The following is a 16,132-nucleotide window of genomic DNA, read 5'->3' as shown; positions in this document are numbered from 1 at the left end:
TTTCTCTTGGTGTGGAGCTTGGATGGTTACCGTCTTTCTATGACAGTCTACTAAGGCATGATTCTTGGCTAACCAATCCATTCCAAGAATTACGTCGAATTCCACCATGTTTAGTTGAATAAGGTTTGCCTTGAAATTCTGATCTTCTATGAGAACACTAATATCCCGATATAGAGTGCGATTTCTAAAATTCGATTTGCAGAAGTGGCTATTCTGTATGGTTCTTCTAAGTTATCAGGCTTAGCTCCTAACTTCTTGGCAAATCTCTTATACATGAATGAATGCGTAGCACCACAATCAAATAACACATAAGCAGGTATATTATTGATTAGAATGGTACCGGCTACTAGATCATTTGAGTTGTCCGCCTCTTCTTGAGTGATAGCATAAACTCGAGCATTGGGCTTGTTCTCCTTAGACTTATTTGGAGTTTTTCCACATGCTGGACCATTCCTTGGATCTGGAATAGGACATTGAGCAATGCGATGGTCCATCTTCCCACAACGGAAACAAGCTCCAGAATTCCTACGACATTCACCAGTGTGTGTGAATCCGCAAGTTTGGCACTTGACTCCTTCTTTGTTTTATTGAGAAGAAGTGGTTCCTTTGGATGGAGCACTAAATTGGTTGCTTGCAAACCTAGGCCTCTTGAATTGCTGGCCCGGTTGGTACTGGCTTGGCTGAGGACGTTTGAGTTTGTTCTCGCCTTCACGCCTCTTGATGTCATTCTCAGCCCTGATGGCGGCTCCCATCAATTCATCAAAACTATTGGGCTCGATAACGGCAAGGGCAGATTGAATACGGCTGTTCAATCCCTTCTTGAAGCGATGCATCTTCAAGGCTTCGTCTCCCATGATGGTTGGGGAGTAAGTTCCCAATGAGTGGAACTTGGATGAGTACTCCACCACTGTCATATTTGGTTCTTGCACCAAGCTTAATTCTGACAGCTTCTGCACTCGAACTGCTGTCGGAAAGTACTGCCTGAGAAATGCCTCTCGGAACCTTTGCCAAGTGATAGGTCCCGCCTCTATCATAGCTGGAGAGACTCCTTCCCACCATTTGGCAGCTTTATCCACAAGGAAAGGTGTAATCACCTCTACTATGATCCTTTGGGGAACCTCAAGTAGTCGAAGATGATTTTCCACCTCTTTCATCCAATTTTGTCCCACCTCTGGATCGGTGCTTCCATCAAAGTTTGGAACTCTTGCTCTTCGGAGAGCCTCATAATGCTGCTTCGTTCCATTCTGAGCTGGAGGTGGTGGTGGCTGATTAGCATTTGGGTTGACAAACCCTTGCAGCGTAGTTGCCACAATCATGGCTATGGCCATCAAATCGGCCTGACTGAGTCCAACCGCTGGTGGTGGTTGTTGTTGTTGCTGCTGCTGCGGTTGTGCATCCTCATCGTTGCGGTTGTTGTTACGGTTGTTGTAACGAGGGTTGTGGTTGTTCCTCACTGGTCTTCCGTCCATATCCTACAATTATGAAAATTCTAAGGTTTTGGCAGAATATGAACTAAACGAAAGAAACACAATGTTTAAGTAATTGCTCGAGAATTAAATATGAAATCAATTGATAGAAAGAAATTTTATTGATTTCCCAAGAAAGTGCAATTACAACTGAACTTCGAAAATGAAAACAGAGATGCAAATAGAACAAGTGCTATTACAAAGAAAACAACTACTGATAGGCTAATCTACTACTTCTCCTAATCCCAAATCCATAGGATCCTCTTCAACTTCTTCTTCTTCTTCTTCTGGATCCTCCTCAGGTTCTTCTTCATGGTTGGCTATTACTGCTTGTAGATGTTCAATATGACCATGCAGAACTGTATTTTGGTCGCTAAGAACTTCAACAGTACTCTGCAACTCATGAATTTGAGCATCAGTCTGCTCACTATACTGATTGTGCTGGTGCACGAGTTGATGATTTTGATCTTTAAGAATTTGGATCTTGTCAACTAGTGTGTCACGTAGCTCGATGAATTCTGCCACCGTTTCTTGGGATATTTCAAACTCCTCTTGAGTCTTTCTATTCCTCTCTTCTGCTTCATGCAGATAGTGAGCATAACGTTGAACATCACCCTCTAAGTGCTCTGCTCGACGCTCTAACTCATCTTTGTCCAACTTTAGGCAGTAGTTATTCTCCTTGAGTTTTTCTAGCTTCCTCTCTAAGCTCTTAATGTAGCTAATTTGGTCAGCCATATCCTACATCCAAAAACATAAGGGTAAAGGTTCATGAATGATCTCAAGAATATAGGTGGAGTTATAGACAAATATTGGAATGAACAGAAACAGTACTGCCTATACAATTAACAGCAGAAATAGCTCAAATATTTTCGATCTCAGAATTACGTGAAAAATTTACTAAAAATCCATCACATCAAGAACATGAATGGTACCAAGTTTGGTGCAAAAATACTAAGCCGTTTGAAAATGAAAATTCCTCAAAGTTGCAAAATTTTTGAAAATTTCACGGAAATGATGATATCATTATCTAAACGATGGATTTTGGGCTTCGTCTGCAGTGCTAGAATGATAAGTAATTCTAGGTTAGGTTCTCCTCGTCGAGAGATTTCCAACGCCTACTTTTAATAGTAAAAATTCCTCCTGGATCAAAAGTTATGGCCGTTTGAAGTTTGCGCGAAAAACACCTCAACTTCCATGTCATTTGCAAGGTCTACTGCATTTCCTTGCTGGAATACACTGTCTACTGCAACTCTGATGCTTCTGCAATCAATCTGCTGCTTTTCCAGCATTGTCTGCTGCATTCCGAGTCTACTGACTCAGTCTTCTGCATTCAGATCTACTGATTTTGTTTACTGGTTCTGGTTTTGGGCTACTGGTTTTGGGTCTACTGATTTCCATCTACTGGTTCTGGTCTACATCTACTGGTTCTGGTTTCAGATATACTAGTTTACTGATTTGTTTCCCTACTGATTTTCCTAACTGTATGTATTCAGTCTATCATTTCAGTAGTCTATTACAGTAGCTTATTTTCAGTAACTTTCAGGACTTATTTTCAGAAGTCTATAAGAACTTATTATTTCTAGTTCCTCCTCCCCAGATTATGAAACCCGGTTCTGCTCTGATACCACTTCAATGTCACGCCCTGGGACGGGGGTTGGTTGACACCGACGTTGCTCTCAAATATTCATTCGAAAACAACAAGCCTCAAAAGTACAGAATTTCAGAAACCCGTCTTTTATTCATAATACTGAATATTCAATGTCTGATACAACTCAATTAATAATGTGTTAAAGCGGAAATGTAAAACCAAATATTACAGTATCTTAACAGATGCAGCGGAATATAATAAACGTAAACTGAGAACAACAGTCTTCTTCACCAGCCCCAGAACTGGATCTGCTCTTCTTTTTCCAACATTTCTTCAGTACTCTTATCTGAGATGAGTTTGGTGGGTGAGTGATATGATTGTCACTCAGTAAGCAGGGGCGTGATTAACTCCCAGTTTTCGAAAATCATTTTAATACAAAAACAGTAATACAATAATATACAGAAACTCGTATTTCATAACAGAAATCAGAATTCAGACTTTGTAGGTTTCAGAACAGAAATCAGAATTAGTAAGCACTGAACACGTTAGTGAATTTCATGGCTAAACTGATATCAGTCCCCTATATGTTCTCTCCTCTAAGGGGTGAGGCCAGAATCAGAATCAGAATTCAGAAATGTTCAGAATATATATTCCTACCATTAGTTCACTAGGGAGTTTCAGTGCTTCAAAATCATATATCAGAAATCATGCAGAAACTGAACTTTAAAACAGAATTATCAAACGGATTTCAAGATATTTATACATAAGCCCACTTACAATAATTTGCTAAAAGTGTTTCGGTTGAAATCTGAAATCTGCTTGTTCTTGTTACTGGTTTCTGTTGCTCGAAAATCAGCACTCACTTAGTTCGAAAATTCAAGTGATAATCTCAAGATTTGTGTAACCCATTTCAGAGATTTGAGAGTGTTATATATAGGCAAAATTCTGACTGTTAGCCTCCCAATTAATGGCCATAATCTGCCATTAACAATCTTTATTTCGTGTTAAATGCTTTAGTTACAAGTCATGGCTGAATTGGCAACTGTCTGCTGGAGTTTCGTGCTGCTGCTGCTGGATTCTAATCTGTTGGAAAATACATGTCTGCTGGAAAAATATCAGCTTCTGAATATTATCTTCTGCTGGAAATTCGGGTTCTCACATAATATGAATATATGATCTTCGAACATAATTAGCATAGAAAAAATTAACAAAGATCGAAAAGGTTAAAAATTGATAATGTAATATTTAAAATCTTAGTGAAAGAAAGCTTATTTTTTAAAACATTTCTCTTATGTGAATAAGCTGAACTATGGTAATATATAATTGCTGTCTGAATATAAATATTAATTTATGTGTTATTAACAATTAATTAATCAAGTGAAACAGCCATTATATCTTGTCCTAACCGATAATTCATATGTATTTTTTTTAAACCTTCAGAGATTGTAATAAAATAATTTAAAAATAAAATAGAAAATTTAAAAAACAAGTATAAGGTTATTACATTTTAAATTTTTAATCCACATAATTTTATAATTGCATGGCATCCGTACTCCATAGAACATATTCATTAAAAACTTGTGTATAAAACAAATAATTAATTTTTCCATGCCCTAAATTTTTTTATTATATTATAAAAAAATCATTATATCTAGACTATGTTGTTCCGTTCCCTGTGTGTTTATTAATAAATTTAAACTATTTACATTTCATTATGCAGTTGCTGATGAAGAAGAGCTAATAGAGGCATTTCTTTTCGATCTTCTCTTTTCCAACATCAATATGTATGATCTTTATTTACAATATACAAGGTAGACACATATTTCAATTCCAAACATTTAAAATCACAAATGGGTTGGAAGGTAAGTCTCGAATTCGAGTTCTCGTCTCGTCTCGATATACTGAGAACCAACTGAGCCAAAATCTAGTAGCGGAAACCATCAAACTTTTATGCGCACTCTTTTTTGTATACCTTACACACATGTAGAAATGATGATGATGATGATGATGATGATGATAATTGTTCTTATTCTTCTTTATCACTTTAAAATAATTATAATGGAAAAATTATAAAAATCTCCAATTTCCACTTTTACATCATATGGTGAGGAGTTGGACCAAAAAGCATGAAAAAAATACGTATACGAAGCCTCCTTTGTTGATAACTTAATAAATTAAATTGGCGTTACTCCATAACGGGATCCACATGTACAAATACGTTGGGTATAATAATTATTTCTGTTGGACAGAACAATTGAAACATGATGTTTGAGCTACTACATGAATTAAAAATATTTGAATTATATTGCACTGTTATCACCAGCTATAGCTTTTAATAAAACGACAAGCGCTCAGTCCTATAATTGGTATAATAACTAATATCATATGTTCAATTCTCATTAATTGCAAGGAGCTCAATAATTGAGAAAGAGATTGTTGGGATCAATAATTGTTCTAACAATCGAAACATGATGTTTGATATATATATATATATATATATATATATATATATATATATATATATATATATATATATATATATAAAGCAACTCCATAAACTTTTGTGAATAGCTAAGAGTTTTCTTAAAAAATTCCTTTGATTAACTTTAGTTGATTTAAAACCGATCGATTTATTAACCGAACAAAAATTCTGAATAAATCATTATTTTTAAAATAAATAATAGATATCGAACCGATTAAATCGATATTTTTTAAAACACAAAGATATATAGATTTAACCAAACTTTCATTTTGCCACCAATTATTTTGACCTAAATTTTACCATATGATCACTCATTCAAAAAATTAAAGACACTTGTCGAGTTATTAATGAAGCAGTATGGGCCGTGTTCCATCGCACTTGGTCCGTTTAAAACTCAATTTTCCTACGACCCGCTACAAAACGCCACGTGGACCAATGGGAGAGCAGAATGAGATCGGATCCGGCCCGCTCTGCTCGTCCACGAATTTGATTCCACTTGCGTTGGGAATGATGCTACGCCACGTGGCTACTCTTACGGCCACTATTTTATTATTTATTTTTTAATTTAACCTCGAAAGGATTTAAATACATACCCCAGCTAAATTCTATCCGAATCTCGGACTGCAAAACCCATCTGCCTTTGAGGATTTCTACAGAAAATCGCTCCAAAGAACTGGAATTTCTGCTTTTTTGCTGTTAATTTTGTGAGTGGAAGTGTCGATTTCGATCGAAGTTGGTTTGCGCTGATTGATTGTGTTTCCTGGGAGTTCTGCTGTGAGTTTCTGATGCATTTGGTGATTTGATTTTGTTTGCTGATGAGAATTAATTTTTGTTGGTTGGCATTTAGTGACTTTTATCAGCTGAAATCTAGAGTTTTTCCTTCTTTCTTCTGTGTGGTGATGGTATTTTCCTTCCATGATTTTCTTTATTTTTTTAACTCAGCAAATCTGTTTGTGGTTCTTGACTCGGAGGCTATGCATATTGATTGAGCTGTGTGGTTTATTTTTGTAATTGGTTTGTAACACTATTTGCTTTGGTTATTACTTACAGTTTTGACTGTTGGGTGACTGCTTGAAGTCATGTCAGGCTTGGGCATATTTGAGGTGAGTTCCTTTCTTTTATCAACCAGAGAAAATTTCGTGTTTTTATATCGAATATAATGTTATTTAGGTATCATCTTGATAAATGACGAAAGGTTATTCCATATTACGGTTAAAGATTATTACTGTTTTATCGTTGAGTTTTGATTGTGTATCGGTTGTAAGTTGGTAAATGTTTCTTATTTTAATATTCATTCCCTCCACACTCTACAATGATAAACTTTTGGAGATTAGTTGCATACTTGCATTGAATGGGAAAGTAAATAAAATACTGTATTATTTGCTGTTAGTTGGCTTTAAGATCATTTGGTTTACTCTGATGATCTTCCTACATTTGCTAGTGCTTTCTTGCATGGCCTAGATTATGCTGGAAATGGTTTTTTATGACCAAGCTTTTGCCAAAAAAACTTTAAAGGCATGTTTAATTAGCATATGAATGTGACACAACTCGTGACTCCTCGAGTCCATGTTCTCCTTTTAAGTCTCAAGTACATTTTAAGTTGCCTGTTTATCACCAGAATAAATGGCTTTGTTGTTAAAGTTATAAGATTGTTGTTTGAAATTTTTTCAACTTTTTGACTAACTATGATTTTGGAGAAAGTGTTGTACTCGTGTTATGGAAGTATTTTCTGCATTAATTACAGCTAAAATTATGTTGCTGCTGTTACAGTTCGAAGACTCGCTGTGGGATGAATTTTTTCGGGTTGATCAAGTGGTGTCCAATGATGTGTTGGAATCTTCCAATGATCATTTCCCGTGGCACGACAGCTTGAGTAATCCTCTCTGTGAAGTAAATTGTAATTCAACCCATTCTGAGAACGGATCTGTTTCTAGATACATGCATCTGAGAAGAAAACAGGGTGGATGTTCAAGTCTGCATGATAAATGCAATTGTATGTCAGATACAGATTCATGGTCCTGTAAACGAAGTGCCGTGTTACCTTTTTCATCTGAAAGTGACTCAATGGACGAAACATCAAGTGTAGCTTTTGATGATATCAGGTCATCATGCCATGTATTCAAAATCAACCGTGCAGATTCCCACGGTGGCGAGTTTCCTGAGAATGGGACCTATCTTGGTGGCAGGAGAACCCATGTGGATAACCAATCTGAAACAACTCACCAAGAAAGTAGTTTCAATTCTTTTGAGAACATAGATTCTACTGGTTTCTTCTCTGGTGTTTGTCCCGATATACAAAGCTTTGAAGACGTTGAGATGATCTTTAGGTAATCCTGAACAGTTTCCTTATTGAGGTTAAGAGAATTTCCTTCTTAATTCAATTGCCTTTCTCCTAATTAATTGTGTCCTGTCTACCAGAAGTCCTGATTCAACATTTGGTGTTGGAGTCAGTAAAGATGAATTGAGTTGGTTGTCACCAGATAAAGGAGAATTTAGATTTGAGTTTTCATGTCCTAAGTCAAGTAAAGAAGACACAGACTCCTCAAAGAGCAATCTGACTGACGATTCTGCCATGGCGAGTGTGCCAGTTAAGTTTAAAGACAGTTCTTGTATGTTGGGGGATTCTGATTCTGATATTCCTTTTGTCAATGGACCTGCTATACCTGATAGCAAGGATGGATTTTTCCCTAGAGATGAGGTGTGTGCATATTTCTATGATTTTGATGCATGCTTCTTTTCTGGAGACTTCTTGTTGTAGTATTTTTGAACCGCAATTTACCCCTGAAGCAATTTTTTTTTGCAGAGGGTAGGAATCAATGATGCACTCTGTCCAAGCATTTTTACTAATAGTGATTCCAAAACCAAAGGCGGTGGAGCGGTATGCATGATTCTTTTGCTATTGTTTCTATGATTGCTGATTTTACATGCATCTGTTTGCCCTGTAAATATGAAATGAATACTGCTTAAATTGCAATGAGTTCAACCATGTCTTGTGGGTAAAGGGACATTCCACATTAGCGGAAGCTATTGTTTTTGTTCGCTGTTTATCCTTTGTTAGCGGATGCCCAAGTTGAAAGAAGCCCTATTTCCACTATAAGTTTGTCACATTGTACCAACATTTAATTGTTTTAACTGATATTGGCAGATTCATGGACTCAAAAAGCAGTTCAAGCCACTGAACCAGCTGAAGGGCATTAGAAAAGAACATAATTCTGGAAAAGGCAGTTGCAGATATCTGAGTAAGCTTCCAATTAAAGTCACTCAACTCCATTCTGCAGCCACTTCTTATGAGGAACCACCATCTGCACAATTGCAACAGCAACAGAAACAAGCTCTGGGTTTACTGAATTTGATCCCTAATGCACCTTTAGAGAATAGTCATTTACCAGATCAGACTACAGCAAATCAACCACCCTCTGCTGTCAAACGTAAGGGTACCGACTTGACTTTACTTTTGCAAATGGAGTTCTGACACAAATCTGATCAATTACAATCCATTGATTGTTTCCATGACTTTCCATCTTCTGCAACTTCTCTAGCAGGAATTGAAAAGATGGAAAAGCAACACAGCAATCAAGGTAATGGATCTTCTGTGAATAATTGGCTTGAAGATGCAAATATAGTGGGGCAGGCCTATGAAAGTGGTTCTCGATCAGTGGGGAAGCAAGTCCATCTTTGTGGAGACAAATTTGAGGATACTATTGATGCTGATGGAGTCAGTCTGGTAAATCCAGCAAAACTAGGCTCTTCAACTGTACAAGAAAGCTCAACCCGGAGTCTGGATGATATTTCCCCAGAAGCAGCTAGTTTTAGCCAGCTTCAGCTTGTAATGGAATGGGTAAGACATCTCATCTTTCTTAGATTGACTTTTTTTTATAGTTGATGTATTAGGAGTTCATTTAGTTTCTATTAATTAAAAATAAAAGTTGAGGGTAGGAGAGAATGAAGCAACCATTCATATTCTTGAAGCAAAACATCACATGAAGGCCCATCTCGTGCTAAGGTCCTAAAAAACATTGGCCTTTGATTCAATTTTAGCTCAGCATTTATGTGCACCACAAGGAAAAGATGAATGTTAAGAGTCGAAGGACTAGCGGCAATTGTATATTATGAATATGGCTCTGTGGGAAGTAAGGAAGCATCTTTAATAGTCTGAAGCATTAAAACACACAACGATCACTGTTGTTATTGAAAAGAATATTTTATGCAATCAGGTTGTTCAACATATTCCATGTTCTTTATAACTTTAGTCATACAGTTCTATGTCTTGCATATATTCAATTATCTTCAAACTTATTACGGTTGAAATTCTTTGTTTAGTTGGATTTCAGAACGAGGCTATGCATAAGGGATGGTTTGTACCGTTTGGCGCAGGGTGCTGATCAGAGGCATAATTTTGCAAATCTGTGTGGTAGTTCTGCTGACGGAAGAACTTCCAGTGGATTACTCATTGCGGAAGGAACAAAAACGTTAGTAATTTCTCTCCTTTTTAAATTAAAAATCCATCTTCCATCGAGATTTCAGTAAAAAACTGAAGTTCTTTATATCACATTTTCTGCTAATACCCACTCATCAACCCGGATGCAATATTCGTTCTCATTACATGCCATGCTACTAAAAAAGAATGCTTTTTACTCTCTCCTCGACTCCACTAACTCTTAATCTTCTTGTCTCCTTTTTAGGTGCTCCAATTTCACGAATATGGAAGCAGGTACAAATCCTATTGATCGTTCAATAGCACACTTGTTGTTTCACCGTCCATCAGATACGTGTGCAATACCTGCTCATGACTCCTAACTTTTGCAGTCTTATTTGCACGGTATGCTTAATATTATGTAGACACTGCAGTTCATATACGATTATCCAGGTGGTATCTTAATAGCTTTATGATGTGTTTGTGCAGCAGGTTTACGGATCTGCTACGAGTCCGGCCAGCAAACAATCAAGCAACTGATTTTCGTTGAAGAAATTGGCAAGGAAACGGAGAAGATGATCACTGATAGCAAACCTATAATGATTTAGATGTGACAAAGCTTTTACATGAACACATTCCAGTGTGGTCTGCACATTCTGGTGCATCTACCTTAATTTTTCCTGGAAGTTTAACATAAAACTTGTAATGGTGTTTGTAAATAGATAGAAATTGTAGTATCATTATCTGTTTGGTTTGATCCATGTGATTTGTGCTAAAGTCTATAATTAAAAACAAGAATACTGACTGAGCTGAAAATTTGTGATGATTATTGGAAGTGAGAAATTTGTGCTCTCTCTCTGTGTACATTAATTAAACGTAGATAGCTGTGGGATAAATCTCATATTTTAGATTCCATTAATTTTTTTTTTTTTTGTAATTTGTTTTCTTTATTTAAAATACAATATTCACATGAAATTATTTGTCGAGGTCATAAATATGAGAGCATTTTTATTAACGTATATGTCATACAAAGCCTACAAATCATGGGGAATATGACCCAACATGTAATTCTTATTTCGAAATCATGCCGTAGATTTAGTAATCGCATGGCGATGGCGAGGAGGCGCCATTGAACGAGTTCCGACGTGCTTTTTTCAGAACAGTCTTGTCTGCTACTATGAAGTATGCCATTCCACCCACTAAAACAACAAAACAAAATAAAATTTAATTTAGTGAATATATAAGTATTTCTTCAATTGGTCAAATTTGATTATTTTTCCTTAACTAATTGCACTCACCGGTGGATATAATGAGAGCTTGAGCAGTGGGATTGAGGTAAGGTCTCGCCCTAGGAAGCATCCTCACACTTGCCAACTGCAATTAATATCGAAATTATTATTTTGGAGATTATTGTTTTAAATATTTTAATACATTTACATACAGTTGGAATTGCAGTGGCAATGGAGGCATACACAGCTGCTTTTGCTCCAGCAATCACACCTTCTGCATAAATTAAATTAACAAACATGCATGGGAAACTGAAAATTTAACGTGGTATGATCTAACTAAAACCGAAGCCTTGATTACCCCGAGCGCAACGTTTGGCGATGGCTACTTTTTTGTCGAGAGAAGCCAATGTGGTTGTTTCACGAGCAGATTCGGCCATATTTCTTGCCATGGTTGCTACTTATAAACCAAGCACTTCAAGATTTCGAATGGTTTGTTGTTTGAAGTTGGAAATATGTGTATGATGCTTATATTTATAGACGTCGTTGGCATATACAACGAGCATGATATGATATGACGCTTGAGCTACTGAATTATTTCAAAATGTCTACTTAGGACTTTGTGGTCGTTTGATCTTTTTGTACTGTAGGTTTTATGAATTACACACATATTTGATGGTTTCTTTCATTTACCTTTTCTAACTTTATGGGAGTCAATTGTTTTCATACAAAGTGGTTTGCTGATTCAAGCTTTTTCATGTGCAGAGATGGAACAAAAAATTCTCGGGAAAAATATTTATTCGTAGGGGCAAAAAATAATAATATATATAAATATAAATAATAACACAAAGATCCATACATATATATATATATATATATATATATATATATTATAACAATCATGGACCATTAAGCTGAATCAACATGGATCTCAACTCATACCCATGCACCACTACTGATCATGGGTCGTTAGGATAGTGTTCATGCATCCGTCACTCATAAAATATCTCATCCATGAAATTGGTTTCTTTCACCTCCTCCAACAACAGTTGAATCTAAGACCTCCAGATATAAATAGTTAGATTTTTAAAATATTGGTACTAGTTGAGCAAGCAGTATTAATAATTTTTATATATGAGAGGTACCATGTTTTTTTTAAGGAAAAAGTACCAGGAAATTTGACAGTGGCAGTTATGATTACTATTTTTTTTTTACCCATTGGTTAGGGAATCAAGAATATTATATTATAAAATAAAGGATGAAAACTGTGGGTGGGCCTTCAGTGTACTCGTTGGACCGGATAAAAGACTATGTTCTTCATTGAGTCCATTGGATTAAAAATAAAATAATATTTTATTCAGAATAATAAATTTTTTATTTTTTATTTTTGAAAAAACATAATAATATGTTTTGAGAAATTGTTGTCAGCGGAATTCAAAAGTTACACTAAAAAGTTATAGTTGTTTCAAAATTAAATTGTCAAGAATTTACTGTTGAAATCATTTTGTGCCAAATTTCATAAAGTAGAACTTTCACTGAGAAAATCCATTTCACCAAATTTTCATATAAATCAAAAATATATTTGAAAAATGGTTACATTGAAATGATATCGAATTCTTTACATGAAAATATAAATGTTTTTTTTTTCTAATAATTTATTAGCTTGCTTGGGCCATAGTATAAAGTCAAAGTTTTAAATTAAAATAATTGAAGTAAACTAAACTTGTACGAAAACAATTTATTTCTCAATTATTGTTGTAGATGTGAGCATTCGGATTGGGTAATCAATAGATAACATTATAAATTTAATTAAAATAAAATTGTTATATTTTATTATAACGTTGTTTAAGATTTTAAATTCTAGTTTTTTTTTTAAAAAAAAAGGAGACTAAATACCTCAAATTCCTAAATATTTTATATGTGTGCGAAAAGCAGTTTATCATTAGATTTGTCCGATCTGGTGATAAATTGTGAAATTTGTGTTTCTCGAAAGCTTGAGAGTTGGTATATATTGTAATACATTCAAAGAACAGAGAGCTCTAATATTTATAGTCAAAACCAGTGTTTTACAAGGTGTCGTCTAGGCGCTGAACGGTCTCTCGTCGCTCCGATTTTACAGCCGTCTAATTTAATATATAGATTTTTTTTACAATTTTAATTTTCAAAAACAGATTTTTCGACGTATTTTTCAATCAATTTGTATCGGATAAAGATAAGTCATATGTCATTGATTTTGAGCTTGAATATGATATAGAGAAAGAGTGGGTCTCATGTGAGACCGTCTCACGGATCTTAATCTGTGAGACGGGTTAACCCTACCCATATTCACAATAAAAAGTAATACTATTAGCAAAAATAATAATATTTTTTCATGGATGACCCAAATAAGAAATCCGTCTCACAAATACGACATGTGAGACCGTCTCACACAAGTTTTTATCATAGAAAAATTATTAGAGAAATATGTAAATTAGCATGAAAAAAATTATATATTTAGATTTAAAAAAAACAGTCTATACACTACCTACGCACTAGGCAGTGGGTAGAATATTGGTTATAACTTCAAATATTAGGATTGATATTTAATAAATATTTCTAACAACTAGTTGGAACGAAGTTTATTTTCCCTCCATTAATCAATAATATACTTGAAAAATGGTTACATTGAAATGATCTTGAATTCTTCACGTGAAAATATAAATGTTTTTTTTTTTTTCAAATATGTAAATTAACAAGAATAATTTTATATTTAGATTAAAAAAAACCGTCTAGACACCGCCTAGAGGTTAGGCGATGGGTGTCCATCTGCCTATCGATTTGTAGAACATTGGTTATAACTTCAAATATTAGGATTGATATTTAATAAATATTTCTAACAAATAGTTGGATTAAGAGGGGCTCGTTAAGACTTCTTTTGCATTCTACTTTTATTCCAGAATATTAGGTGGATATCCAGCTCTAATAGCAATAAATACATTGAAAATAACACTCTCAACGTAGCACAGTCGATTTTGATTTCACCTTCTTTAAACGACCACAAAGGCCTTGGAAACAGTAACACGACGTTGAATCTTATTTGAATAATAATAATAATAATAATAATAATAATAATAATAATAATAATAATAAAATTAATTTAATATATATTTAGTCAAATATTTATTATAATAATTGAAACATAATTACATTAGAGGAGTATCATGATCTAATGAAGTCTCTGGCACGAAAATGAAATATACATTTACATAAATATTTTATTTCATGGGTTTAAATTTTTTTTTAAACAATATATCACATTAATATAAATATTTTGAAGTGGCACTACACACGCTATAAAAAAAAATATGCGTTTACTGGTACCACATCAGCATATTGCGGAAGAAGATTAAGAGCTCAGGCATGGAGCCTTTTTCATTCAATCGTGAATTGAAAAGAAAGAAGATTACAAAAACCAGAAAATTGAGTAGCTGTCCTTATTTATCTATATGTAACTATCTATTTTTAACCGTATTCTAACTACTTCTAACTAATAATATCTAATATCTAATACCCCAGTCAAGATGGACGATATATGTTCTTTACGGACATCTTGTAGAGTAAACTAGAGATTGTGGTGGAGGGTAATGGCTTTGTGAACATGTCTACAAGTTGGAGATTCGATCGCACATGGAGTAATTTGATCGAACCATCAGATATCTTGTTTCGAATGAAATGGCAGTCAACCTCTATATGCTTGGTACATTCGTGAAAGATAGGATTATGAACGATGTGGATTGCCGATTGATTGTCACATAATATAGTGGCTCGTGCACTAGGTACAATGTCGAAATCACGTAATAGTTGTTGGAGCCAAATGATTTCACTTTATGTATTGGCTAATGCTCAGTATTCTGCCTCGGTTGAAGATCAAGAAATGGTGGGTTGCTTTTAGCTTTCCATGAGACTAAGGCATCACCAAGAAAGATGCAATATCCAGAAACTGACTTTCTTTTGTCGGCACACGAAGCCCAATCAGCATCTGAAAATGCTCGTAATTGAAGCGATGGAGATGTTGGAAAGAAGATGCCTTGACCGGGGGCTGCTTTGAGATATTGTAAGAGATGTTGAACGGCTTGCAAATGCAGTGTACGGGGCTTTGAAACAAACTGACTTATTTTGTGTACTGCAAATACAATGTCAGGCCTTGACAATGTGAGATAAATGAGCCTTCCGATGAGGCGACGATATTGCGATATGTCCTCAAGTGGCTGACCATCAGTAGTATTAAGACTTGAGCGAGGTTCCATTGGTGTATGGAGTGGTTTTCTAGACAATAAGCCAGCATCTTCTAGTAATTGCAGCGTGTAATGACGCTGTGAAAAACAAATCCCTTGGTGCGGACGATTTCCAGACCAAGAAAACATTTAAGCGAGCCTAAGTCTTTAAGCTTGAATTGACTATGAAGGAATGTTTTTAAAGACTGTATGACTTGCTGCGATGGTCCAGCAATGAGAATATCATCGACGTATACGAGTAAAGCAACAAAAGAAGAGCCTGACCCTTTGGTGAATAACATGTTATCAGAGTGAGATTGAGAAAATCCACGTTGAAGTAAATCTTGAGATAACTTAGAGTACCATTGGCGGGATGCTTGACGGAGACCATAAATTGACTTATGTAGTTTACATACGAGTTTGGACGGTTCAGTGACTTGGGGAACTCGTTTAGTAAAGCCAAGGGGCATATCCATGTAAACTTCTTCCAAGAGATCTCTATTAAGAAATGCGTTGTTCACATCGAGCTGGGCAAGGTGCCAATGTCGGCTGACAGCAAGTGCAAAGAGTACTTTGACAATAGTTAACTTTGCCACTGGTGAAAACGTCTCAAAGAAATCAACACCCTCCTATTATGTGTAACCTTTGGCAACGAGACGTGCTTTGTGTCGATCCACGGAACCATCGGATGTATATTTGATCT

The 16,132-nt window shown here is 35.4% G+C and overlaps 3 protein-coding genes across 8 annotated transcripts; 1 reads left to right on the top strand and 2 right to left on the bottom strand.

Moving 5' to 3' along the window:
* The first annotated feature begins 6,129 nt into the window (after positions 1-6,129).
* Positions 6,130-10,821, top strand: LOC140812489 (uncharacterized). Of its 6 annotated transcripts, none has more exons than XM_073170761.1 (10): positions 6,130-6,310; positions 6,587-6,639; positions 7,307-7,863; positions 7,958-8,234; positions 8,340-8,414; positions 8,682-8,970; positions 9,076-9,374; positions 9,857-10,005; positions 10,219-10,355; positions 10,440-10,821. In XM_073170761.1, the coding sequence occupies exons 2-9, from the start codon at positions 6,616-6,618 to the stop codon at positions 10,331-10,333; spliced, it is 1,785 nt and encodes a 594-aa protein (XP_073026862.1). In that variant the 5' UTR covers positions 6,130-6,310; positions 6,587-6,615; the 3' UTR covers positions 10,334-10,355; positions 10,440-10,821. The 6 variants fall into 6 exon arrangements, with proteins under 6 accessions (XP_073026862.1, XP_073026860.1, XP_073026859.1 ...); XM_073170759.1 differs by having other exon boundaries at positions 7,955-8,234; positions 10,443-10,820; XM_073170758.1 differs by having other exon boundaries at positions 7,955-8,234; positions 10,440-10,820.
* A 113-nt stretch (positions 10,822-10,934) lies between these two features.
* LOC140812490 (early nodulin-93-like) lies at positions 10,935-11,735 on the bottom strand. The gene is made up of 4 exons (XM_073170766.1): positions 11,538-11,735; positions 11,392-11,453; positions 11,249-11,324; positions 10,935-11,149 (listed from the first exon to the last, which is right to left on the bottom strand). The coding sequence occupies exons 1-4, from the start codon at positions 11,626-11,628 to the stop codon at positions 11,046-11,048; spliced, it is 333 nt and encodes a 110-aa protein (XP_073026867.1). The 5' UTR covers positions 11,629-11,735; the 3' UTR covers positions 10,935-11,045.
* A 3,316-nt stretch (positions 11,736-15,051) lies between these two features.
* On the bottom strand, positions 15,052-15,462 carry LOC140812444 (uncharacterized mitochondrial protein AtMg00240-like). Its single transcript, XM_073170711.1, has one exon. The coding sequence runs from the start codon at positions 15,460-15,462 to the stop codon at positions 15,052-15,054; it is 411 nt and encodes a 136-aa protein (XP_073026812.1).
* Between the last annotated feature and the right edge of the window lie 670 nt (positions 15,463-16,132).

The sequence above is a fragment of the Primulina eburnea genome, chromosome 14, assembly GCF_022965805.1.
Source record: "Primulina eburnea isolate SZY01 chromosome 14, ASM2296580v1, whole genome shotgun sequence".
Lineage (NCBI taxonomy): Eukaryota > Viridiplantae > Streptophyta > Magnoliopsida > Lamiales > Gesneriaceae > Primulina > Primulina eburnea.
This window is presented reverse-complemented; position numbering and strand designations above follow the sequence as displayed.